Source organism: Harpia harpyja, chromosome W (assembly GCF_026419915.1).
Source record: "Harpia harpyja isolate bHarHar1 chromosome W, bHarHar1 primary haplotype, whole genome shotgun sequence".
Classification (NCBI taxonomy): domain Eukaryota; kingdom Metazoa; phylum Chordata; class Aves; order Accipitriformes; family Accipitridae; genus Harpia; species Harpia harpyja.
Genome location: NC_068968.1, coordinates 7,430,562 through 7,458,452, shown reverse-complemented (window position 1 = coordinate 7,458,452; position 27,891 = coordinate 7,430,562). Strand labels below are relative to the sequence as shown.

At 44.3% G+C, this 27,891-nt stretch overlaps 1 protein-coding gene and 1 long non-coding RNA gene across 4 annotated transcripts in view; one reads left to right on the top strand and one right to left on the bottom strand.

Moving 5' to 3' along the window:
• Nucleotides 1-20,354, bottom strand: part of LOC128136077 (small conductance calcium-activated potassium channel protein 2-like) — a 367,528-nt gene extending 347,174 nt beyond the window's left edge. For 2 of the 3 annotated variants that reach the window (XR_008233248.1, XM_052775178.1), the window contains exons 1-3: nucleotides 19,281-20,354; nucleotides 18,708-18,803; nucleotides 11,657-12,075 (exon numbers count right to left, since the gene is read on the bottom strand). Coding sequence is in view for 2 of the 3 variants with exons in the window: in XM_052775178.1 (XP_052631138.1) it covers nucleotides 11,657-12,075; nucleotides 18,708-18,803; nucleotides 19,281-20,315 (1,550 nt within the window). In the remaining variant the exon portion in view is untranslated. Of the gene's footprint in view, nucleotides 1-11,656; nucleotides 12,076-14,447; nucleotides 14,670-18,707; nucleotides 18,804-19,280 lie in introns of those variants that run through there. The other variant, XM_052775179.1, reaches the window with a different exon arrangement.
• Nucleotides 20,253-21,297, top strand: LOC128136089 (uncharacterized). Its single transcript, XR_008233252.1, has 2 exons — nucleotides 20,253-20,380; nucleotides 20,925-21,297. It is a non-coding gene; the product is annotated as an uncharacterized LOC128136089 (long non-coding RNA).
• Nucleotides 21,298-27,891: the final 6,594 nt, after the last annotated feature.

Sequence of the window (27,891 nt, the reverse complement as noted above, 5' to 3'; positions counted from 1 at the left end):
GTATTCTGGTCTGGTACTCTTACCTGTAAGCCTGACTAAGAGAAGTCAGCAAGGAAGAAATATAAAAGGATCCTTAAAAATCTGGTATTCTGGTAGAAGTACTTCTCTGGTAAAGGGTATTCGTCTTGCTGGTTGAAGGCGGAGATACCCATTTGGTTTGGTCTCGGTACTTTGATTAAGGCTTTGGGATTTGACTATTGATTTTGGATATGACCTTGGATCTCTGATTGATTCTGTTTGGTATTTTGACTTAGGCTCTGATATTTGACTTTCCGATTTTTTGATTTTTGTATATTGAAAGTATTGATAATGGGAACAGGACAATCAAGTGAACTCCCAAAAAGGTCACCTCTGGGGTGTATTTTGAAGCACTGGAAATAGCTGGGGGGTGTCCCGGGTGGTAACATGCGGAGAGAAGATTTGATTAAATACTGTAATCATTGGTGGCCTCTGTATAAGCTTGATGAAGGGGAAAAGTGGCCTGTGAATGGGACACTAAATTATAACACCATGTTACAACTTATGTTATTTTTGAGACGTGAGCAGAAACGGGATGAAGTTATGTATTGTGATTTGTTCTTTACCTTAAAGAATCATCCTGAGTGGCAAAAGGATTGTGGAATTAATATGCCACCCAGCAATCCTTTTATGCTATCTTTGGAAAAAGAGAAAAACAAAAAGGTGACAATAAGCTCAAAAGGTGTTGTTCTGCATGTAGTATTGGGCAAAGATGTTTAAAGTTATACGAGCAAGAACGAGAGGATGATACTGAAATGATAACTGGATCTCAAAGGGCCCCACCTAGAACTGTTCCCAGAAATAGCGATGAAAGAGAGGCCATGAATAGTCCTGTTGCAGGGTGAACAAGAGCTAAACAGAGCGAAGTTATTCAAGCTCCTCTTCGTCAGGCGCTTGGGACTGAGGGTGTGGCAACTATTAAAGTACCCTTTTCTGTTGTGGATTTAAATAATTGGAAAGTAGCAGCTGGGAGCTATCAAGAAAACCCTGATCAAACAGCCCACGCTTTTGAAACAATGATTCAGACTCAGGATCCTGATTGGAAAGATGCTAGGAAATATACTAATATGGATCCTGAGTCTGAAGAAGGAAAAGCTCAGTTGGCTCCTTTATTTATAGGACAATCCTCTGATGATATCAGAAGGAAATTACAAAAATTACAAGGAGCAGATTCTCGAGATTGGGGAAAATTATTAGAAGTTGCTTGGGTGGCATATAGAAATAGAGATGAATTACAGAGTAAAATGAATGCAAGGTTAGTAGCTGCTCTGGAAGTAGGAGCTGGCATGGGACGAGGGAGAGGAACTGGATTGGGGTCACCAGTGGGATTAAACCAGCCCCTGGGACCGAATCAGTGTACATACTGTAGACAAGAAGGACACTGGAAAGGGGAATGTCCCCTGAGATCTGCAAGGTCACAAGTGATCCCAATCTCAACCGCACAATCTCAGCAAGTTCCCCCTTTCTTGGGAAAGTTGAGTGAAAGTATCTGACGGGGACCGGAGGGGAGTCTCCCAGCAGAACCTCTGGTTACAGCTAACCTGGGAGAACAGAAAATTGAATTTTTAGTTGACACTGGAGCCACCTTTTCAGTTTTAAACACCTTAGAGGGGGAGTTAAGTTCTGAAGAAATTAGTGTTGTTGGTGCGACAGGTGAACGAGAGGCTAGACCCTTCTTTAAACCTTTGGCAATGAAATTAGGAAAGCAATGGGTCACTCATCAGTTTCTGTATTTGCCAAATTCTCCTAAACCCCTGTTAGGGAGAGACCTACTTGAGAAACTGGGAGCAGAAATTAAATTTAAAAATGGTGAGATTAAAATTCTAATTCCAGAAACTAAACATATTGAAGCAGTGGCTTTGTTGTTACAGGACGGCTACCGAAAGCAGAGGATCATACCAGTCGAAGTAAATAATGCTGTAATTCCAATCGTCTGGGCTGGGGAAGTTCCTGGTAAATCCAAAAGAGCAGAGCCTGTGAGAATTGATTTAAAGCCAGGATTGAGTCCGGTAAGAATTAAACAATAACCCCCTAAAACTGGAAAGTCAGAAAGGGTTAGTACCGATAATGCAAAAATTTCTAAAGTACAAATTGTTAATAGAATGCGAATCCAAATATAACACCCCAACCTTGCCTGTTAAAAAGGCTAATGGAAAAGATTACAGGTTGGTTCAAGACCTCAGAGCGATAAATACAAGATATTCACCCGGTAGTAGCAAATCCTTATACTTTGTTAACAACCCTAACAGAGAAACAAGAATGGCTCACAGTGTTAGACTTAAAAGATGCCTTTTTCTGTATTCCCTTGGATCCCAATAGTCAAGAGCTTTTTGCTTTTGAATGGGAAAATCCTGAGACTGGGAGAAAAACACAATATACATGGACAGTCTTGCCTCAGGGCTTTAAGAACAGCCCTACCATTTTTGGAAATCAATTGGCACGAGAATTAGAGATTTGGAAGAAAGACAATAATCAAGGAATCTTGCTGCAATATGTGGATGATCTGTTAATTGCAGCTGAGACAGAAGAACAATGCACAAAGTTAACTATTAGCCTTTTGAACTTTTTGGTGGATATCGAGTGTCAAAAGAAAAAGCCCAAATAACCCAGAGAGAAGTAACTTATTTGGGTTTTGAAATCCTGAAAGGACAGAGACAATTAGGAACTCAGAGGAAGGAGGCAATTTGTCGTCTCCCTGAACCTAAGAATCTAAAAGAATTGCGAGCATTTCTGGGAATGGTTGGGTGGTGTCGCCTGTGGATTGCAAATTATGGCTTGCTGGTCCGACCTTTATACAAGCAGCTCAAAACCTCAAACAATGGATTTATAGATTGGACTGATGCCGGGAAAGCTGCTTTCAAAGAACTGAAACGGGCTCTAACAGAGGCGCCAGCCCCAGGCCTGCCAGATCTCACAAAGACATTTGAACTCTTTACTCATGAAAGGAAAGGTATAGCTCTGCGTGTCCTGGCCCAATATCTGGGACCAAGTCAGTGAGCTGTGGCCTACTTCTCGAAGCGATTAGACAATGTGAGTCTGGGATGGCCCGGTTGTCTGAGAGCCATCACTGCAACTGTGCTATTGATCCAAGAAGCTCGCAAGTTCACCCTAGGACAAAGAATTACAGTGCATGTTCCCCACATGGTAATCACTGTGCTCGAACAGAAAGGGGGGCATTGGTTATCCCCTAGTAGAATGCTGAAATACCAAGTGGTGTTGCTGGAGCAAGATGATGTTTACTTAAAAACTACTACTATCGTTAACCCTGCTGTGTTTTTAACAACTGATCAAGTTGAAGGAGAACTGGAACATGACCGCCTGCAGACAATTGAAGAGGTCTACTCCAGCCAACCGGATCTCTGAGATGCGCCACTGGAAGAAACAGATTGGGAACTATATACCGATGGAAGCAGTTTCATCCGTGAAGGAAAACGTTTATCAGGATATGCGGTAACCACTACTGAGAAGGTAATTGAATCACGAGCTTTGCCCTCGAATGTATCTGCCCAAAAGGCTGAATTGATAGCTCTTACTCGAGCGCTGGAACTAAGTCAAGGAAAGCGAGTCAACATTTGGACAGACTCAAAGTATGCTTTTGGAGTAGTACACGCACATGGAGCAGTATGGAAAGAAAGAGGACTGTTATCTGCACAAGGAATCACCATTCAGCATGCAGAACAAATACTGAAATTGTTAGAAGCCATTCAAAAGCCAACAGCAGTCACGATAATGCACTGTAAAGCACATCAGTCAGGCAGGACTGTCCTTGAAACAGGTAACCGATTGGCTGATAGAGCTGCTAAAGAGGCTGCAGAAAAAGGCATCCTAGCACTAGTTCCAGAGAAAACTGTAAATTTACCTAAAGAAGCTCCAAATTATAATGAAAAAGATGAAGAATTAATTATTAAATTGCAGGCTAACAAAAATGAAACAGGACGGGCCATAACGCCAACAGGTTAAATAAGAGTCCCACCCGCAATAATGAGAGAAATTGCCTGGGCTGAACATAACAAAGTACATTGGGGAACAGAAAACCTTGTTAAACATTTACAAACGTGTATTTTGAATAGAGATCTGACAAAAATTATTCGAATAATTACAAGCAGATGTGAAATTTGTATACGTAATAATCCCAAAACCAATAATAAAATCATTTTTGGAATTACTAAGCAAGGAAATTCTCCAGGAAAATATTGGCAAATTGATTTTACAGAATTGCTTCAAAAAGAGGGATATTGATATATCCTAGTTCTAGTTGATACCTTTACTGGGTAGCCTGAGGCTTTCCCTTGTCGCACCAACAAAGCAAGAGAAGTACTTATCATCACTGTTATAATCTGTGTCGCTTTTAGCTGTCTTAAACGAGCTGTGACACAATCTATGTTCAAGTGAGACTACTAAAAGAATTAGTAGCCTCAAACAGAAAGGGGGGAATTGATAGCATATTTCCATACATTCTGTATGGTATGTCTAAATATTTTGATGGTTTTAATATTTTGTACCAGCCGTGGAAACTGGTTTGCTGCTAGGCGACTGTAAAAGTGAGATTTGGTAAATAATTATTAGAAATCTTATACTAACACTATGATTGAAACAATAGACAAAAGTATAGCCAAGCAATTAACTACTAGAGGTAGTTACTCCTAAGTTTTGCAGTTCTTTGCTCTTATGACTAGATGTTCCTGTACGCTAGATGAGAACAATGTTGAAACTGACCACACGTGATTGAAACTGCGTTAAGCTTCAAGATCAAAGGACAAGGACAAGAATAAAGACTTCGAGGACAGCCAGCAAGAACTTCAAATGGGTCGGTGGTCGCAAAAGCAGCCCTTTGACTCAAATGGATCCTTCAGTGCGCATGATCGGATGTAGGCAGTACTATGATAATCAGTTACAATCATTTTTATGTATGTGTATACTAATCTGATTAATATGCAATTAGTTATTCTATATAAGCTGTTTGTGCTAAAGCTGTGGTATGCACGCTAGGTGGAACTATCCCCCGTGCATCCAGCGCTGCAATAAAGAATGCCTGCTTTCTAAAACTCCAAAATGAGTCTTAGAGAGTTTCTTTGACCGGCTTTTCGGTATCTGTTCCAACTCAACCTGATATATGTTCATGGCATAGCATTGTGCATAGTGCTAGTACAGATCTAAAAGGAGTAAAATTGATTGACACTACTAAATGGTCACCACCTGGCAGATATGTTCCCCTCTGCGAGTGAATTAAGACTACAGACTCTCACCTCAGCCTTCTCCACTTCAGGCAGCACACTTCCAAGGAGAAAAACAATGCCAAGTTTGGGCATTACTCCTGCCTGGGCAGGGTTCTCGGCACAAGCTGTCAGCACACTCAGCATCAATCGAAACTGAATAGTTAAACTGCTGTATCAGCACACGCAAGCATTCATCTTCATCTGAACATCAGGAGCTTTCAGAAGTGTTTAGCTTCCCCCCCGCCCCCCAAAAATATTACATTTATTAGCACTGCAACATATCATATGGAAGTGTTATTCTCTGATACCACTGTGCTAAGCAGCGCGCAACAGAGAACAAAGCCCCTGACCCAAAAGCTCACAACTTAAGTGATCTGAAATAGTTGTCCAATTTATGTTGCAGCAATAGATTCAGTTTTCAATGAACATACTTGGATTCAGTGGACCACTTGTGGAAACCCATAGGAATTTTACCAATGGATTTTATTTAATACAGAACAAGGCTTAAAAACAAATATTGGATATCACCGAGATAAACCCACTGTTTTACAGGAAAATAACTACAAGTAAATTCATGTTCTATTTTCTAATTCAGGAATTTTTTTGATTGATCAACCTACGAGCTCTGTACTGGTATAACATCACTGTTATACTAGTATAAACAAAGTTCTAAAAGATGTCTGGATTTCAGTGCAGAAATAAAATTGAACCTTTCTGGAAATACTAGTGTCAGAATATTGGAATTCCTGTATTTTGGGCCAAAATGAGAGCACACCTTGTCACTTGCAATGAATTTAGAAGGCAAAACATCGTTCCTTCTAACACTTTGTTACTTCTTGTATTGCATTTACATTGCAAGGCTTTTGGTAGTGTGTGAGAGACTGAAAGAGTCAATGTCTCAAACATTGCGGTGGGGCAAGTTCTGCTTAAAGACAAACCCTGCACAGCAAGGAACCAAGGTGAAAAGCCCACCAGCTCAGACATCAGCAACAGGAGGGGGAGGGCGCGCTGGAGGGTGCGCAGCTCCCTGTTCTGATAAGCTGTTCTGATACAAAGATCAAACAATGGCCACGTCTGCAGGGAAGGAGAAGTTACTCCACAAACAACCCCCAAGCCCAAAGGCTCACAAACTGCTCATTAGCCTGACCAGTTCGGGTGCCCGCCCGAAGGATGGGCAAGGATGATAAAAGGACACAAACTGAAGCCCCAGGTGCACAAGCCCACCGGAACTGGACCCCTCGGCTGACTGGACCCATGCTGGACCCAGGACCGGTGAAATCTTTCTCTCTTCTTTTTTTCTCTCTGTCTTCTTCTCTCTCTCTTTCCCTTTTCCACAATCCCTACACCTCATCCGTTCCAAGACATAAACCGTTGACCAAGTCTGGGACTAAGAGTGGATCCAGCTGCCCCTGGGCCCTTCTCTGAGGAGTCGTCTAGAAAGCAAGGAGGTCTGCTCTGAACCTCGTGACTCAACGGGAGGGATCTCCTTGTTCCCTGAATTGATGTACATGGTTACCACGGGTTACACGGTTTACAGAAGTAGTCTTATGCCAATTCCTGTTGTGAGAAACCCCGCCACCTACTATCACGCCTCCCCAGTTCAGTTTGCTTCTGTCATGAATAAAATCTTTAACTGATTGTTTGGTGTCGTTTCACCTTAATTTAGCCCGAGGGAGTTTCGAATTAAACACGACTCCCTGCTCTGTCCAGCCCAGGCCGTGACAGAGGGGTTCGGATCACTTAAAGAATCACCTCTGATTGTATTAGCAATAGAAAAATGATTTAATAGAAATTTGTATAAACATGCGACTTCACAGAATTCATTGGCAAGGTTCACTCTATTACTTAGTACACGGATGAAATGCACACAGGAAAATTAAGTTAGAATCAGACTAAACTTATGTATATAGAGACCGACAATGTAATAGGGTAAAAAAAAAAAAAAAAAAACAACAAAACACCAAACAAAAAAAAAACAACAAAAAAAAAACCAACCCCCCCCCCCACAACACCCATATTACAAAGAAATTAGTTCTAATTTGACTTTTCTTGTGCTTTGTGCAAAGATCGGGAATGTGGAAAAGTAGGGGAGACCCTCCCCTTGAGTCACGAGGTTCAGAGAAGACCCCCTTGCTTTCTAAACTCCCGTCGGATTCTAGGTGCAGCTGGGTCAACTCCTAGTCCCAGACTTGGACAATGGTTTATATCTAAAGGGATTATGAGTATAATAGCAGCCTGAGATTCATTCACAGTTGAATAAAGTTCACGACAGTAATTTAAGTATAAAATTGAAAGTAATAACTTATAATATACTTGCTATAGACTATTCAGGTTAGTACACACACATGCACAAAGACACTAAGAGATATACATATAAGAGATTAAAAGAGAGTAAGAGAGGTATACCTGTTAAAAATTCCCCTCGAGGCCAGTGAAAAGATTCACTTCAAATGCTTCGGCATCTTTCTCAATGGGCAAAGGGTTGAGCCTCAAGGAGCTGAGAGTATCAGCCCCGATCGTGTCAGCTTTCGGTGACAAACCTCCAACCTTTGCAAACAGGAAAGTCTGCGAGCTCTGAGAGGCGTCCCACTCAGAGGGAGATGCTGGCCGCAGCCCGCCACGGTCCAGGAGAGCTCAAAGGGTCTCACTTAGCACCTCTGTTTATAGATTTGTGAGATGATTGACTTTTGTCATCAACAAGTTGCTGGAATCCCAGCTGCGCTGGTACCATTTCACATGCAGATAAGGAAAGCTCCGAGGCTGTCTGAGAATAACTCAAAACATAGATACGGGATGCTCCAAGATTGTCAGGGGAGGACTGTAATGTCTCAAGGTTGTTATGAGACCATGACTATCTCTACTCCTGTCCCCCGCCTTCGCCAGGCAGCAGGGGTCCTTGAGACGCACAGCATAACTCCCTGTCTTAGCTGTGTAAGAGTTCCTGGCACAGTCAAGGGTCCCTTAACTGCCCGACTCATTACACTTACGCTAAGGCCTAGCGAGCCTTCCCGAGTTTGTAAATCAGCCTGGAGAGGGGGAAGAAATGCACCACCACAAGGTGCTCCAGGCACCAGAGCAGAGATTCCCCTTGTAGACCATGAAGGCGACAGTGGTGAAGCAGGCTGTCCCCCCTGCAGCCCATGAAGGACCCCACACTGGAGCAGATACCCACACTGCAGCCTGTGGAGAGTCCACAATGGAGCAGGCTCCTGGCAGGACCTGTGACCCTGCGGGGGGACCCATGCTGGAACAGTCCGTTCCTGAAGGACTGCACCCCGTGGAAAGGGCCCGTGCTGGAGCAGTTCATGAACGACTGTATCCCATGGGAGGGACCCCACGCTGGAGCAGAACAGCAGCAATGAGGAGGAAGGAGTGGCAGAGACAAAGCATTATGAACTGACTGCATTCCCTGTTCCCCATCCCCCCTGTGCCGCTCAGTGGGGGAGGAGGTAGAAGAGTCAGGAGTGAAGTTGAGCCTGGGAAGGAGGGGGTGGGGGAAAGGTGTTTTTAGTCTTTGTTTCTCACTGTCCTACTGTATTTTTAATTGGCAATAAATTAAATTAAGTCTTCCCCAAGTCAAGTCTGGTTTGCCCATGACAGTAATTGCTGAGCGATCTCCCTGTCCTTATGTTGACTCACAAGGTTTTTCATTGTATTTTCTCCCCCCTGTCCTGCTGAGGAGGCGGAGTGAGAGAGCAGCTAGGTGGGCACCTGGCAGCCAGCCAAGGTCAACCCACCCCTAGAATGTTCCTTCTGTCCCAGGTATGGGAAATATTTTGAAACTATAATACGTCACTGTTAACATTTTCAGAACGTGATTAGTCTTGCCATAACATAATTGAACAACATCGACACTAAGCATCTACTGTAACAAACTGCATTCCACAATTCTGGCAATATTAACAATAAAAGCAGCAACATCAAGATAACGTCTACGTTCAGTTTATAAGATAAGCTATTTTTCTCCATAATAAATTGAGAAGTAATGCAATGAATAACTTCCAAAAGTAACCTGACCATAACAGCCAGCTTGCATTTTAACTGCTGATTTATATCAGCTAGCTGTCACAAATAACTCCCCTAAACAGTTTCCAAAGTAGGCAAACGGGGAAAGGAAGAGGAAAAACAACATGTCTGTTTCTCACTTTCTCCATCTTTCACTAGCCTTTCTCTCTCTCTCTCTCTAGCTTTTCCTCTCTATCTCGCCTTTTCATTCACTCTCAGTCTCGCACTCACATTCTCGCTTTCGCCGTCTCCCTCTCTTGCTCTCTCCCTCTATTTCGCTTCCCCTTCCTTTCTCGCTCGCTCTTCCTCTAGCTTTTGCTCTCGCTCTCACACAGTTTCTTGCTTTTGCTCCATGACGTTCACTCCTTTCCTCTCTCGCTTTCTCTCTCTCGCTCAGTCTCTTGCTTTTGCCCCTTGCTTTCTCTCTCTCGCTTACTCAGTATTTTTCTCTCTCCCACTTTTTCTGTCTTCAACTCGCTTCGTCTCTTGTGTGCTTTCTCTCTCTCTCACTCTCACACTCTCACTTTTGCTGTCTCTCTTGGTTTGTCTGTCTGCTCTCCCTATTCCCTCCCCTCTCTGTCTCACTATTTCTCCCTCCCTTTCTCTCTTCCTATCTTACTCTCCCTCTCTTTCCTTCTCTCTAACTCTCTTCCTCTGTCCGTCTAACTACTTATCTTTCTTTTAGAAGTTCTCTTTTCCGTTCCTCTTTCTCTTTCACCCTCTCTACCTCTCTCCGTTTCTCTTTTTCTCTCCCTCTTTTTTCTTTTTCTACCCCCTTCTCTTTCTTTCTCTGCCTCTGACTTTTCCTTTCTCCTTCTTTGTCTCTCTGTTGCTCTCTCTCACCCCCTATTTATCTCTTTTCCCCTCTGTTTTTATTGCGCGCTCTCTCTCCCTTCCCCCCCCCCCCCCCCCCATTCCTCTTTGCCTCTGTTGTGGGTTAACCCCAGTAGGCAGCTAAGCCCCACACAGCCGCTCGCTCAGTCCCCCCCAGCGGGAGGGGAAAGAGAATCTGAAGGGTAGAAGTGAGAAAACGCATGGGTTAAGATAAAGACAGTTTAATAGGGAAAGCAAAAGCTGTATGCACAAGCAAAGCAAAATAAGGAATTCATTCACTACTTCCCATCTTACTTTCCCAGGAAAGCAGGGCTTCATCACACATAATGGTTACTTGGGAAGACAAATGCCATATCTCCAAACTTCCCCCCAGCTTTTATTGCTGAGCATGATGGTATATGGTCTGGAATATCCCTTTGGTCAGTTGGGGTCAGCTGTGTCCCCTCCCAGTGTCTTGTGCACCCCCAGCCTACTCGCTGGGGGTGGGCAGAGGGAGAAACAGAGAAGGTCTTGATGCTGTGTAAGCACTGTTCAGCAATAGCTAAAACATCAGTGTGCTATCAACACTATTTTGGTCACAAATCCAAAACATAGCACCATACGAGCTGCTGTGAAGAAAGTTAACTCTGTCCCAGTCAAAACCAGTACATCACCCTTTCTTGGTCTTGCCAACTCCCTGCGTTTTAGCAAAGTTAAATAAAAACATTGAAATCAATTTGCAATACTACAATAAGTGCTATGGCACAAACTTCTCTACATAAATCCTTCAGATTAAAAGGCAAAGCATTCCTGACAATCTGTGACAGAGTGAAATCCAACCAGCACTCAACACATCAAAGGCCAGGAGGCTCTGTTACAAATATTCTGATAAAGAAATCAAAATTTAATCACATAGAAGAGTTAGGTTTGATTAAGAAGTAAAATTGTGAAGCATAATGTATAGGATTGTTAAGTTTGAAATGTAGCCATAGAAACTTTAGGAACTGTGTTATGTGTGACTATGGGAACGTTAATATTGTTAAAGTTTGAAATAGCTAACCATAGAAACCTCACCAGGAAGTTACTGTTTTTTCTATGTTTTGTTTTAAGAAACTAAGGAAACTGTCATGGACACCAGTTATGCTGCTTGGAAACCCCCTTACCCTTCCCATCTCGATTTGAGTATCGAAGATTCCAATCAGTAGAGCTAAGTGAAATTGACCAATGATTGTTTTTAAATAAGAATATTGATAAGGTTATATAATCAAAGGACCAATCATTTATAAAGGTTAAATTTAAGAGCGAGCATAGTATGCATTTTTATGTAAAGAGCTTACGTAACAATGACCTGACAGAAAAAGTCTATAAAAACTGATGGATTTTGATACTAAGTTGGACACGCCTTTGGAGGAGCGATCCCCCCCGTGTCCCCAGCACTGCAATAAACGAAGTGCCTGCTTCTTAACTTCACATTGGTGTTAAGGAGTTTTATTCCGGATTTCGGTAACAGCTCCATTCCATTAAATATTTAGGTCCTTCAAATACAAAACCAAAGAAGCAAAACAAGACAGACAGACAGAACCAACCAAACAGAACCACCTTACCTTTCACAAGCTCGGACAGTCCACGCAGCAATTATCCATAATGAGATACTAAAAACCAACAGTACAGTTCCCGGACATATTGTCATTAAGGTCTTCATAACAAAGCGGGTATTGAAGTTTATCTTATTTAACGCCCCAATGCTTCTAGATGATGCATCAGTGAAAAGTTTGCTATGCAAAAGCATAACTCTGGCAATAAGATACAGCCTTAAGAACATTGGTATAGATAAAATAATATCCACATCAGCTGTTGTTGTGGATGGAGCATAAGAAAAGGCAAGCCGGGCTGTCCACGTGAACGTATAGTTCCCAGGTATGGGATGTATAGCACATACAAGTATTTCCAAGCAGATAAAGAAAATACGCTCATAAGTCATGGCTATCCTCCAGTCATCTGCTCCATTGTCCACCATGAATAACTGAAATGATAAAATATAAGGTTAACTTTAGTATGCCATTAACAAACCCTGTTATAATTCCATTTTAAAATACCATCTTTTCAGAGCTGCTAATGACCACTGAAACCAAAATAAATATGCCATTTCAGCAAATGACATTACTAAGTCACTACTAAGTGAATGTCATTTTGGTTAAGCCAAAAAGAATGTTTTTGTGCACTATTTTTAAAACTGTACATGAAACTGAATTTCCAGATATTATTTACTAAGATTTTTTCATATTTTTGTTTAATTGCCATTTTTGATAAAACAAAAAACTCTGTGCCAATTTAAACCTCATTCCTTCAAAATCAATTGATTATTCAAAGTTCATAAAATTAAGAAGAATTTAAGAAAGGTTTTTCAGGATGAAAATCTAAATTACAAATTTAAAATACTTTCTGCAGTACAGCATTAAGACTTCTTTAGAGCACATCAATGCTTCAGACCAGAGAGATTATAGCTTCAGTAAAACCATTCAAGCTTTCTTCAAACTTCAGGTACCAATATAGACCAACGCAGGCTGCAAAACCATCCAAGAAACTACATAAAGACTCTAAAAGATAACTCATAGTGAAAAAATCAGTTCAACTGTACCTCAACTACTAGCAATACCTGAACTAGCTGTTTTAAAGCTAGGTTGACCATGTCTAAATGAACTGTAGTCACACCTGCAAACACCAGAGTAGCCTAGGCAGCCAGGTGAGGTCTATTAGTAGCTGAAAATTAAATGCACATGTTATGTAGGTCCTTGCAGAATCAAAGCCTTCAGTTTACCACCCAGGAATAAAAGTAATAAAACACTTCACACTGTTTAGTAAATGTTGTTCCTGAAGATTTACTAATTAAATACTTAATTGAACAATATTTGTCACTAGTAGAGAGTAGAGCTATGCAAGGTAACTTTTCAAAAAAGCAACAGGAAGAGACCTTCATGCTACTTCACTTCCAGCCTGAATCTAGACAAGGCTGTTCAGTAAATATGTAATTGGAAATAAAAAAAACTTTTGCAGGATTTTTAAAATTAGACTATTCAAAAACTTAGAAGTAATTTAAGGAGTGAGAAGGTGCAATACACAAAGAATGTCCTTCTGAACGTAAGAAAAGTATTTCCAGCATGCTACGCGCCATATACAGGGCCAAACAAGCAATTCCTCATCTCCATTGCTTTTTGCCCCTTTCTATCCTTCAAAAGTTTAGAAATGGAAGCCTGAACTCTCAGTATATGTCCGTTAGAGATCCAAAAACACATTCTACATCTTCCTCCCAACACATTCAGTTTGTCTTCCAGAAAATTGCTCCAGTTCTTTGTTTAAGAAAGTGATAACAGTAAGTTAACTTTATTGTAGTTGGAGTGACACTAAAAGAAAGAAAGAAGTTAACCACAGTAAGAAACAAGCAAAACAAAAAAAACCAGCCCAAATTCTTTTATTTTTGGGCCTGTTTTTTGCTCCTTCACGTTCCTTCTCTTTATCTTAGGTATAGTTCTTACCTCCACTGCAATACTATTAAAGCCAAAGAAACGTAGTGCTGAATTAAGCTAAAGAAACACACTCAGTGAATTCAATGTATGCAACATGAGCACTTACACTTTCTTTTGCCTGTGGTCTTTCTGAAGACTTTGTATGCTAGATATAAAAATGAAACTCCTACTGGTAGGAAGGCAATCTATCTATTTATTTATTACCAAAAGACAGTTGGTTTGCACTTAGCAAATGTACTATTTGATATAAAGGGCAAAACTTTCAAAATACAATGAGGCTCAAGTGCATTTGCTTCTTGCGACTAGCCTGTAAATGCTCTCAGTCAGATCACACAAATGGTAAAACAGCTGTAAAGAGGTCCAGGTATTTAGAGCACCCAGAATACAGATGAATAGTAACCAGTTTAACTGAATATGAGATAGATAATATCAAATCCCTCAAATGTTGTGTGGTTTTCTGAAGAAAAGAATAAACAAATGACACAGCTGACCATTTCAGTTCTCAGATACATATCAAATACATGTTAAATCAGCAGTGTTTTAAAATTTCTTTTAAAGTTGCAGAATATGCTGGAAAAGCAATGGTCTTTCGTCGTCCCTTTTTACCTACCGTCTTCACAGATTTCAATATGAATACTCTATGCAGAAAGGCAATTCAAGAAAAATGATACCTTAAGTATTGATTTGATTCAAAAGATGGGAATAGAAGAATGTTGAGTTAAACTTAGACATCAAAATTTGATCTTACAATTTTCATAAAAGAAAATTATATTTAATCATTTTTTAAAAAACTTTAGGATATCGTTATGAAACATATACTTAAGAACATATTCAGTTGTCAGCAGAAGAAATCCTAATATGCTACAAAGAAAGAAGTTTCTCAGTAGTGCTAAGTGAAATGGGTTACGTCTGCAGGCACAGAAAATCCTTATCAACTTCCCTTGACTTCGGCTAAGCCAATTGCTTCTAAGAAAAATAATATTTGAAAGTGATAATGTCTTCAGCTGTCACATAATGAGATTTAGGCGGTGAAAACACAGAAGGTAGAAAGCACCAGAAGCCACAGAGGACCACAGATCCAGGACAAATATTCCTATTTAAAAAAAACAGTAACATTTCAAAATCATATTTATGAGGTAAATTTCCATACAAATCCGTGTCTCTAAATTCAGTCCATGAAATACAGGAATATCAAACATTCTGGAACAAAATAGGCTGTGGATAACAAGTCAATTGGGATGTACTGAAAATAGATAGAAATTAGTACAGGATTTCATGTACATTTTATATGCTTGAAATTATGCAACCTACTAAATGCAATTGTTAATTTTTAATTTGGAAAATGCAGTGGTATTTGCGCGTTCCTGCTTGCTTGGTTGTGTACATTTACTATTCGGAAAGCAAGGAGGGAAAATGAATGAAGGAGAGAAAGAACAGCTGAACAGCACAATTTAAAGGGGGGTGGGTGGGTGTATATTTTTTTATATTTTTTTATATATATATGTATATATATACCCTCTCAGCTGCTTTCAGTCAATTCTGTTATAATAACCATGCATTCATTTTAAGATACTACTCCCCATTCAAATGGGGAATGATGCTAGTAATAAAAAGAGAACAAGCTCTTCCTATTAAATTGAGTCCTGCAGCCTATGCAGAAGGCCAAACTCCAGTCAAGGTCAAAGATGTTACGCCTGCTCATAGCTTTCAAATTTCTTATTAATTATTAGTCTAACACTGAAATCCAATTTAAGTTCTTCATCAATGTTCTGTAAAGCTTCTTCAAATGCAGAACTACCATCTACCTTTACTAAGCCTGCACTCTATAAGACAAATTTTCAAAAGTTATTTTAATCTGAAATTATATAATGCATTTCCAACATGTGGTATGTAAAAATAAGACATGAATCTTAAACTATAAATAAACTTGATGTTTCTAACACCACACAGTATAAATATAGCACATCATAGATATTAATGGGTGTTTGTGTATTTACATAACAATTTGTGTTAAATTCATATAACACCAGATTAGAAAAAGAGAAACAAGTTCAGAGTAGACAGATTGCACACAATGACAACTTAGATCAGAGACTCCCTGAAGCTACTTAAAAGAAGAGAAATTAATTTTGTAAATCATTAGTATATCAAAACAAATTCCTAGCAGGCTATCTGAGGATGTTGGTGAATGCAAAGTACAAGGAAATTGGCCAGTTTCTTTACAATCCTGGTAGAAGAACAAATGTGAAAACAGTATCACTGCTCTGCTGTAAGGAATAAAAAGGAAGCAATAAACAATGATAAAGTAGCATCAGCTGTACGCCTTGAGGCATTCCTTGCAGAAGGAGAATCAACTGTACTCACAAAGGCATTGTGGCGATTGTTTAATTTAAAAATCCAAATTTTAAATGGTTAAATACTGGAGTCGCTTTACCCTTATAAAAGAACTGATGGAACTATGACACAGACTAGCAAAATATAGCCTCTGTGGCTGCTGTTCTACCAAATTTTTGACCAAACATTTTTCTATAGCTTCTAGTCCCCAAAATAGCACTTATGCAACTAAAACCAGCATTACAGTTCTCAGAGAGGAAGAAGGTATTAAGTACAAATGATTGAAAATCATATGGTGGTTGGAGAGAGACATCTCAAGCCTTTCCCTAACTAGGGGATGAAAAACACCTTCTTCCATCATCAGAAGGCATATAATCAAATGGTCTATAAATTATCCAAAGGCCTGTCCTCGATCTTGGAGAGCCTGTAGGAATGCCTGAGGACTCTACATCCTGAATACAGTGCCACAGAGCAGAGAAGTTAGTAAGTTTAAGTCTTATATAAAAGCCATGAGGCATCAAACACCTTCTGCATGCAAAGCACAGAAGGCAAAGAATAATGTTTTTCACAAAACTACATGAAAGCCTTGTTATCTTATATTTTCCAGAATGTTTCCCACATCCAGAGTTAAGACCAAATTTTCTAGTAGGTCATTAGAAATTGATCCACAAGATCTTGTGGATAGAGCTATCTACACGAATGAAACATTCTTAGTTTGTTCAAATGGGGAAGTTAGACTATTCTATCATTTCATACATGTATATGCACATACACACCCCCCCCACACACACACCCCTAATTATAAAAATGCCAATTTAAAAGAGTGATTGTAAAAGTCTGGTACTTAGTTTCATCATAAAAATGATTTTTTTTTGCATAGTATATTTATTTAAATTTGGTGTCTCTATGCAAAATGACTTTTTCATGGTTATTGATATCTTGCTATACACACTGTGTATGTCAGTGCATGTAAAGAAAATTTCATGTTAATGTGTGCTGGTGGCTAAGTAGGCTCGAAATGCTTCCCTCAAAGACAGCATTAAATCTGACCATCTCAGGAAGAGATGTGTAACTGAGGCTCAGGCTACTTATGGTCTTTGTGTACCATATTTTCCAATGTGCAGCATCAAAAACTGCACATTAAAATACACCTGAATAATATAGATCATAGTTACTATGATGGGGCACATGCAGAGAGGAACATAGCCACAACTGTTTCAATAAACACGTGTGTGTTACTCAACACACTTATCAGGTTTGTCCATGTCTTTTTTAACCTCTGTCCCTCAGATCATTATAAAAACACTAGCCCAAATACTCTATGAGATAACAAAGAAAGGACACGATCACATAAACTAACATAAGGTTAAATTCTGCCTCCCCATATTTTCCTTCTGTTCTAAATCAGATACTGACAGTATTCTTTTTTGCTTTCTCTCGCCAAAGATATTCTGAGGCATTGCTCAATATTTTTAAATGCTACAGGCCAGACTTTCGGCTCTATCATTTGTCTCAAACAACTGTGAAATGGCTTAATCCCTGACAGCCTGTGGTGCCAAGGAACCATTACAACACTCAGCAATTGCTGGGACATATGGAATTTCTTTTCATGTAGTTCTCCCTGTATGTATGTGCTTCAGGGACCCAAAGAGGGTGAGATGCTCCTAAAACTGCCATTCTTTCTTCCCAATAACCTTCTATGCAGGTGATAGTGTCAAGAAGTGACATCCAAAGACTCCAAGGGAAAAAAAAAAAAAAAGGATGTTCCTAGATATCCAGATTTCTTCCCCAGTGCTATAGAGTAGAAGAAACTCCCGAGAAAAGCATTATTAAAAAGATATTTCATGAGGCAATCTCCTACTTTAATTTAGTTTGGACTCTTGATGGAACAATCACTCTTGAGCTTCCTCAGATTTTTAAACAATGGGGAGATATTTACTTATATGAATTTTTATGAGCCTTTGAAGGGTACTATACAATTCTTAATTTCTCTTTTTTGTTAATTGGTACTGCTGAAAAAGACGTTCTTGCCCTTGAAAACTGTCATTTCTGCCTGTAGCCCAAGGTATCTCTAATTAGACATAGCAAGACCACCAATGTATCTACAAATAAGGTATTTTTCACTTCAAAACTTTGAAAACTCTCTCTTATATGTTTCAATTTAACTGAAATGTCAAATTGTAATTTCTTGATCAAAAAAAAAAAAAGACAACTGAAATTAGAACTAAGTACCTGGGACAGGACATGTGACAGTATTTTTAGACTTACTCTATAGCTTTGTTCATTAAATTCCCCCTACCTTTAGCCTTACCTGTCTTGACAGCTTTCCTCTGTCACATTTCCTAGTGGCTGTAATTTCTATGGCATTAAATAAACCAAATCCAACATAAGGTTTCCCCCTCTTTTTAAATATTCTTCTAGTCTATGCTAGTATCTGAAACAGCACAGTGAAGAATACATACCTAGAAGTTACTGATGCCTCTTTCCTAATAATTAGCCCTGCTATCCAGAGAAAATGCACAGCATGACATTTAGTCACTGGGAAATAAAAGACTGTTGCCCTACATCTGCTACAGAAAACAGCAGGTATGTCATAGAGAAAGTGTGCTACAACCTCAGAACTAAGTGATCCTACTAGCATAATTGCAGGTAACAGTTCAGGAAGCACTAAGTGATTAATTTTGTTTTCTGAATCACCGGGAAGTGCAAAGTACTTGCCACAATAAAGCCTTCAGAAAAACTGACTCTGCAACCACAGATATGTAAACGCTCAGCAATTCATAAAGTGAAACATTACCTGAATTTCCCTTGCATGGTATACAATAATGAGCCCAAGCAGGATAATCGTGGAGAGGCTAATAAGGCATTTTAGAGCGAGGGAATACAGAGACTCCTGCAACAGAAAGACACCACTGTCCGTCAGAGACCCACACGCACGGGACCGTTCCCGCCCCGCCGGGCTCCCCGGCCCCACTGTGAGCAGCGGAGCCCGGACTGGGAGGGGAGGGAGGGTCGCCTCGCCTTACGGTGTCGGGGCCGGGGGGTGCCTCACGGCGGGGCCGGGGGAGGGCCGAACAGTCCCGCGGCGCTGGGCTCCAAGAGAAACAAAGTGACGCCGGGGCCGGGCGGCAGCCGCCTTTCCGCGAGGACGGCGGCGCGGGGCGGCTAGACCGCACGGATTTGAACGGCTGACAGGAGAGTGCAGCTGGCTGCGGAGCCGCCTTCCTGCGAGCCGGCCTCGCCCGCGGGCCGGGGCGGGCACGGAGCCCGCGGCAGGGGCACGGGACGGGACGCGGGGGGGAGGCGTGGGTTGGGCTGCGTCGACGGCGCCGAGAGCGAGAGGAAGGCGGTCCGACGGCGTGGCAGGTACCTTCGTGTAGGCGCCCCAGGACAGCTCTGTCTCGATCACCATGACTACGATGCCGAACATGCCGAAGATGAGCGCGTAGTCGCTGAGGCGCTTGCGCTTCTCGAAGAGCGCCCGGCGGTGCCCCAGCTTGTAGCCGATGTTCTGGTTCTTCTTGCTGGACTTGCCCCCGCCGTTGTTCGCGCCGCCGGAGCTGTAGAGCGCCAGGTTGTTGGAGTTGTTGTGCTCGGGCTTGGAGACCACGATCTCCGGGGCAGCGGCTATGGGGCTGGCGAGCGGCGGATGGAGCGGCTGAGACTCGGAGTCAAGCTCGTGCAGGTTCCTGCGGGATGAGCTCAGGTTGCTGAGCGGCCGCATGATGCCGCCGTTGTACCTGCAGCTGCTCATGGCTATTTCGGCGAAGGGATTGCTCTCCCGACGCTGCTGGTAGTGGTGATGGTGGGTGCTGCCGCTGCTGACACTGCTGCTGGGACTGGCTGCTTGCTGCTGCTGCAGGCTATGGCACTGGTGGTACTGGTGGGGCTGCCTGGACGAGCCGGCATGGCTGGAGGGGGTGAGCTCGCTGACGTTCAACTGGCTGCCCTGCCGGGAGGAGGCGGAGAGCGGCGAGGAATGAGTCCTGAAGGCGCCCGAGAGGGGCGAAGAAGTGCGGAGCAGCGAGGGCAGGTTATCCCCCGCTGCTGCCGCAGCGGCCCCATAGTAGGTGCAGTTGTTGCACTGGGGGCATGGCCTCTGCTGCTGTGGCTGCTGGAGAAGACTCTGCTTGTCCTGGCCGTGCTGCTGCCGCTGCTCGGAGCAGAAGCCCAGCTGGAACTGCAATGGTGTCTCCATGTCAGAGGCGTTAAAGCCGCAGGAGGACTCGGTGGTGGTGGTGCACCCTGCGCAATGCGTTATGGTCGGCAGGGGACAGTCCTGCTGCCGCCACGAAGGGCCCATCCCGGCTTCCGTAGAATCCAGCCGCTGCGTCCGATTGGTCGGGTGGACCAAAAAAAGGAGCATCTCGTCGGGGGAGACCGGCTGCGGCGTGAGATCCCCCATCCGCCCTGCCCCTCCCCCCCCCCCCCCCCCGCGCGCGGGGATCCCGTCTCCCACCACTCCCGCAGGTAAGGGTTACCCCCGCCCCGCCGCCGGGGTGCCCCACGCCACAGAAACCCGGGGGGTCCCGAAGAGGGCGGGGAGAGTGCTCGCTGAGCTTGCTTCCGGGATCGCCCTCTGTGAGGAAAGGGCCGCCGCAGCGGGGCTTCCCGGCCTCGCCGCCGCCGTACACATCTGCGCCGTCTCCAGAACATGGGCACTGTGCTGCGCTCCGGAGCTGTTCAGCCACGCCACGCCGCTTCCCGGAGACGTGCAAAACAGCAGCGCCCTCGCTCCGAGGCCCTCGCCGCGGCCCCGGAGAGGAGGCAGCTCTCGGGGCCTGGCGTGGCCGACGCCCAGCACGGAGAAGAGCTGGGCCAGGCTGCGGCCTCAGGCCGTGCCCACAGGCCATCAGAGAGGTCACAGGAGATCTCTCCTCTCCTGAAACTTGGGAGAGCCCAGGGCCCACTGCCTTCCAAGGGCCTGCAGGGCCTGGGGTGGCAGCGAGAGCTAACCGCTCGGGGGCCATCCTTTGGCATTTGGTTACATATAGTAATTTCTGATATTTTTCAGACCTATAACAAAGGGGAGGATTTCTTTTGGCCACTCTTTTTCTGAACTAAAAAAGGAAGAAACTAGTCACTGGAAGTTTCATTGTTGCACTGGAGGCATGGGCTCTGCTGCTGCTGCTGCTGCTGTGCCTGCTGGAGAAGATTCTGCTAGTCCTGGCCGTGCTGCTGCTCGGAGCAGAAGCCCGGCTGGAACTGCAATGGTGTTTCCATGTCAGAGGCGTTAAAGCCATAGTGTGGACAAATAGAGGGGTAAGGGGATAAAAAGGGCCAGTTGTATGTTAATAGTTTGCTGGTCAGTACGCTTGTCTGGCTATGCCCTGTGCCTGATCAGCGCAGTCTGTCCTATCTTCTTATTAAATTCCTTTCTAACTCTTTCCTGGCTGAGGGCTCTCTATTCTGTGTGTATGTGTGTGTATGGGGGTGTGAGCGCAGCAACTGGAGTCAGACCATGAGTCGGAGGGCCTGTGCACCTGTGGTGCCAGCGACTGGAACAAGTGCAGGTATGTGAGTGAGTGTGATCACAAGTGAAGATCAAGCCGGACTAGCTGGGGAGTAGGTGAAGTGGACTGGGAGCAAGGGGGTGAGTGACTCTCTGTCCTGGTTTCAGCTGGGATAGAGTTAATTGTCTTCCTAGTAGCTGGTATAGTGCTATGTTTTTGAGTTCGGTATGAGAAAAATGTTGATAACACTGATGTTTTCAGTTGTTGCTAAGTAGTGTTTAGACTAAAGTCAAGGATTTTTCAGCTTCTCATGCCCAGCCAGCAAGAAGGCTGTTGTCAGTCGGCAACGAGACCAGCAGCGACAACGGTAAGTTCGGCAGCCGAGCGCTAGATTGAGGTGGACAAGGAGGTTCCCAGAGCCCGGGAACCCCGAGGAAGAGCAGAGAGACCCATCCAGAGCCGGCAGCTCTCATGAGCGAGGCTGACGCAGCCTGGGCGTTGCCAGGGGCAACCGCGGGAAAAGGAATTAAAATAGAATCATAGAATCATTTCGGTTGGAAAAGACCTTCGAGATCATCGAGTCCAACCATTAACCATGCCCCCTAAACCATGCCCTGGAGTACCCTGTCCACTCGCTTTTTGAATACCTCCAGGGATGGTGAATCAACCACTTCCCTGGGCAGCCCATTCCAATGTTTGACAACCCTCTCAGTAAAAAAATTTTTCCTAATATCTAACCTAAATCTCCGTTGCCTCAACTTGAGGCCATTTCCTCTTGTCCTGTCTCCAGACACCTGACAGAAGAGACCAACACCCACCTCACTACAACCCCCTTTCAGGTAGTTGTAGAGAGCGATAAGGTCTCCCCTCAGCCTCCTCTTTTCTAGACTGAACAATCCCAGATCCCTCAGCCGCTCCTCATAAGACTTGTGCTCAAGGCCCCTCACCAACTTGGTTGCTCTCCTCTGGACACGCTCTAGCAGCTCTATGTCTTTCCTGTAGCGAGGGGCCCAAAACTGAACACAGTACTCAAGGTGCGGCCTCACCAGTGCCGAGTACAGGGGAACAACCACCTTCCTGTTCCTGCTGGCCACACTGTTCCTGATACAGGCTAGGATGCGATTGGCCTTCTTGGCCACCTGGGCACACTGCTTGCTCATATTCAGCCGGCTGTCAACCAGCACCCCCAGGTCTTTCTCTGCCGGGCAGCTTTCCAGCCACTCTTCCCCAAGCCTGTAGCGCTGCATGGGGTTGCCGTGACCGAAGTGCAGGACCCGGCACTTGGCCTTGTTAAACTTCATACGTTTGGCCTCAGCCCATTGATCCAGCCTGTCCAGATCTCTTTGTAGAGCCTCCCTACCCTCAAGCAGATCGACCCTGCCTCCCAACTTGGTGTCGTCTGCAAACTTGCTGAGGGTGCACTCAATCCCCTCATCCAAATCATCAATGAAGATATTAAACAGGACAGGGCCCAACACCGAGCCCTGGGGAACACCACTTGTGACCCGCTGCCAACTGGATTTCACCCCATTCACCACTACCCTCTGGGCTCGGCCATCCAGCCAGTTTTTCACCCAGTGAATAGTGCACCTATCCAGGCCTCGAGACGCCAGCTTCTCAAGGAGTATGCCATGAGAGACAGTGTCAAAGGCCTTGCTGAAGTCTAGGCCTTCAGGGCACTGGGGCGATTAGTGGAAGGATCGGGAGCACAGGTAGTGTTTTCTTCAGTCCCTTCAGTGGCAGGGAAATATACTGAAAGGAATGGGAAAACACACCTGATTAACATGTGGCTCAGAGGCTGGTGCCATCGGTGGAATTTTGGTTTTTTTGATCATGGGGAGGTTTACACGGCACCGGGCCTGCTGGCGACAGATGGAGTCCAGCTATCTCAAAGGGGGAAAAGGATTCTCGCTCATGAGTTGGTGGGGCTCATAGAGAGGGCTTTAAACTACGTTTGAAGGGGGAAGGGGATATTGTGCTGGGAGTCTGTTATAGACCACCCAACCAGGCTGAAGAGGCAGATGAAACGTTCTGCAAGCAGCTGGCAGTAGTCTCACAATCACGTGCCCTTGTTCTCGTGGGGGACTTCAACTTTCCGGACGTCTGCTGGAAATACAACACGGCAGAGAGCAAGCAGTCTAGGAGGTTCCTGGAGTGTGTGGAAGGTAACTTCCTGACACAGCTGGTAGGTGAGCCTACCAGGGGAGGAGCCTCGCTAGACCTACTGTTTACAAACAGGGAAGGACTGGTGGGAGATGTGGTGGTCGGAGGCCGTCTCGGGCTTAGCGACCATGAAATGATAGAATTCTCGATTCTTGGTGAGGTAAGGAAGGGGGTCAACAAAACCACCACTATGGACTTCCGGAGGGCAAACTTTGGCCTGTTCCGGACACTGGTCGAGAGAGTCCCTTGGGAGACAGTCCTGAAGGGCAAAGGGGTCCAGGAAGGCTGGGCATTCTTCGAGAAGGAAGTCTTAAAGGCTCAGGAGCAGGCTATTCCCATGTGCCGCAAGACGAACCGTCGGGGAAGACGACCGGCCTGGCTGAAGAGGGAGCTTTTGCTGGGACTCCGGAAAAAAAGGAGAGTTTACCATCTTTGGAAGAAAGGGCAGGCAACTCAGGAAGAGTACAGGGATCTTGTTAGGTCATACAGAGAGAAAATTAGGAAGGCAAAAGCTCAGCTAGAACTCAATCTGGCCACTGTCATAAGAGACAACAAAAAATGTTTTTACGAATACGTTAACAACAAAAAGAGAGCCAAGGAGAGAATATCCATCCTTTATTGGATGCAGAGGGGAACATTGCCACCAGAGATGAGGAAAAGGCTGAGGTACTTAATGCCTTCTTTGCCTCAGTCTTTAATAGTGAGACCAGTTATCCTCAGGGTAATCAGCCCCCTGAGCTGGAAGGCAGGGACGGAGAGCAGAATATACCCCCCATAATCCAGGAGGAAGCAGTTAATGACCTGCTATGCCACCTGGACACTCACAAGTCTATGGGACCCGATGGGATCCATCCGAGAGTACTGAGGGAGCTGGCAGAGGAGCTTGCCAAGCCACTCTCCATCATTTATCAGCAGTCCTGGTCAACAGGGGAGGTCCCGGACGACTGGAGGCTTGCCAATGTGATGCCCATTTACAAGAAGGGTCAGAGGGAGGATCCGGGGAACTACAGGCCTGTCAGCCTGACCTCGGTACCGGGGAAGATTATGGAGCGGTTCATCTTGAGTGCGCTCACGCGGCATGTGCAGGACAACCGGGGATCAGGCCCAGTCAGCATGGGTTCATGAAAGGCAGGTCCTGCTTGACCAACCTGATCTCCTTCTATGACCAGGTGACCCGCCCAGTGGATGAGGGGAAGGCTGTGGATGTTGTCTACCTCGAGTTCAGCAAGGCCTTTGACACTGTCTCTCACAGCATACTCCTTGAGAAGCTGGCGGCTCATGGCTTAGACAGGTGTACTCTTTGCTGGGTAAAAAACTGGCTGGATGGCTGAGCCCAGAGAGTTGTGTTGAAAGGAGTTAAATCCAGTTGGCGGCCAGTCGCAAGTGGTGTTCCCCAGGGCTCAGTTTTGGGGCCAGTTCTCTATAATATCTTTATCAATTATCTGGACGAGGGGATCGAGTGCACCCTCAGTAAGTTTGCAGACGACACCAAGTTGGGAGGGAGGGTTGATCTGCTCGAAGGTAGGAAGGCTCTACAGAGGGATCTGGACAGGCTGGATCGATGGGCCGAGGCCGATCGTATGAGGTTCAACAAGGCCAAGGGCCGGGTCCTGCACTCGGGTCACAACAACCCCATGCAGCGCTACAGGCTTGGGGAAGAGTGGCTGGAAAGCTGCCCGGCAGAGAAAGACCTGGGGGTGCTGGTTGACAGCCGGCTGAATATGAGCGAGCAGTGTGCCCAGGTGGCCAAGGCAGCCAATGGCATCTTGGCCTGCATCAGAAATAGTGTGGCCAGCAGGAACAGGGAGGTGGTTGTTCCCCTGTACTCGGCACTGGTGAGGCCGCACCTTGAGTACTGTGTTCGGTTTTGGGCCCCTCACTACAGGAAAGACATTGAGGTGCTGGAGCGTGTCCAGAGAAGGGCTGGAGCGTGTCCAGAGAAGGGCAACCAAGTTGGTGAGGGGCCTGGAGCACAAGTCTTATGAGGAGCGGCTGAGGGAACTGGGGTTGTTTAGTCTGGAGAAGAGGAGGCTGAGGGGAGACCTTATCGCTCTCTACAACTACCTGAAAGGAGGTTGTAGTGAGGTGGGTGCTGGTCTCTTCTATCAAGTAACTAGTGATAGGACGAGAGGAAATGGCCTCAAGTTGCGCCAGGGGAGGTTTAGGTTGGATATTAGAAAAAATGTCTTTACTGAAAGGGTTGTCAGGCATTGGAACAGGCTGCCCAGGGAAGTGGTGGAGTCACTATCCCTGGAGGTGTTCAAAAAACCGCGTAGAAGTGGCACTTCAGGACATGGTTTAGTGGGCATGGTGGTGTTGGTTTGACGGTTGGACTCGATGATCTTAGAGGTCTTTTCCAACCTAAACGATTCTATGATTCTATAAGTTGGGAGGGGACACAGCCAGGGCAGCTGACCCAAAGCGGCCAACGGGGTATTCCATACCATGTGACGTCACGTCTAGCATATAAACTGGGGGGAGTGGGGGTGGGGGGATCGCCGCTCAGGGACTAACTGGGCGTCGATTGGTGGGCGGTGAGCAATTGCATTGTGCATCACTTGTTTTGTATATTCCAATCCTTTTATTATTACTATTGTCATTTTATTAGTGTTATCATTATCATCATTAGTTTCTTCTTTTCTGCTCTATTAAACCGTTCTTATCTCAACCCATGAGTTTTCACTTTTTTTTTCCGATTCTCTCCCCCATCCCGCTGGGTGGGGGAGGAAGTGAGTGAGCGGCTGCGTGGTGCTTAGTTGCTGGCTGGGGTTAAACCACGACACTGTCTGAGGTCCAGGTCTGGGTGTGAGAGTGCCTGTGTATCTCTAAGGGTGAGAGCATGGGAGGGGTCAGCTGTTGGGACCTGGGAAGTCCCGGCCAGCTCTGTGTGTGTGTGCGAGCGCGTGCAATGGTCTGTACCAGCAACTGAAGCGGGGCTGCGGCCTCAGGGGCTCATATATCCAGGTGCCAGCAGCTGGGGAGACGGATCCAGGGGCCAGCTATGAGTAGAATGAGGCTGTTGGTGCTGTCTCTGTTCACGTGAGTGCTCTTGAGTGTCTGTCAGTGATCTGTGTGGCCAGCCATGTATATACGTGTATATGTGTGCTCTGTGCATGTCCCTGCTGGGAATGCATCTTCAGCCTTGCTACTGTTTGGACCTAGGGACATGGAGCAGCAGCAGCCTCGCCTGTCTCAGGCTGTTGTGTCCAGCATGATATATTTTGCTCTAACACTCTCTATTACAGTCAGTTCTCTTGAGCACCCAAGACCAAAAAGGGAAGCTTTTAGTTTTAAGAATGAACACGCTGTTTAACAGAGCTTCAGTTCTTCCAATGTTTGTTTGAAAAAACATGGTGTCATAATTGTTTCTCAGTGGTCCTATTTTGCCTGCGTTTTCAAACACATCTGAATCGCACGGATCTTATAAAATGAAAATCTTAGGGAACCTATGTTCTTTTCACTGTGTAGATAAAAGTCCTGCACAAATGTACTGTCAGAATATATGTTTTGTGAAGTAATTAAAGATTTAGATATGCTTAGCTTTCATCCTTCCTTCTCTGTTCATGCCATGTCTTTAATATTTGCTTAAAGATACTTTTAAGTGTCCTCTTTAACAGAAGATAAAGTTCTCAGGATCTAGTTTACCCTGAAAGATTCTTAAGAGATTTGTAAATCTGCATGTTTTTATTTAGAAGTCAACAATTTCATCTACTCTGATCGTGCAAGATTATCGATCTTTTAAAAATCTTGGTAAACTAAAATATGTGATTGCTGTGTTCTATATGGGGAAATGATTGCATTTGTTTCATATATATCTATATCAGTCACCAATCCCAATTTTAATATATCTACTGCTGATAGCCTATTTATTTGTAGAACTCGGCAAGGACACTGCTGTTACTGTCTTTTGGATATTTCATCTACTTGCTTGATAGTTTCATTATGCCAATAAACAAATGAATATTCCCATGTTTACCACAAGAAGTCAGACTAATTATACAGCATGTTCTAAAACTAATCAGAGGTTTTATTTAAGTTCCATTGTACAATTCGGATATCTTCTCACAGTTTCAAGGTCTAAAATAGGAATTGGTAACAGTTTGCTTCTTCATAGTGAGAGAGGTAAACCTTCCTCTCTATGACAGTGATAAATGAACTGGAATAGAAAGATGCAATTTAATTTAACATCTCTCCTTTTTAAATATTTTTAAAGTTTACTTTTAAAAATGAGTGTATTAAATTTCAGAAATAAAAGAAATTATTGATGTGAATCGAATTGTTATATTCCTCCATATCACAAAGAAATCAGCATGGACAGCTCAGAACTGCGAAGACATTAAGACAAACATCTGTTTTGGTTTGGGT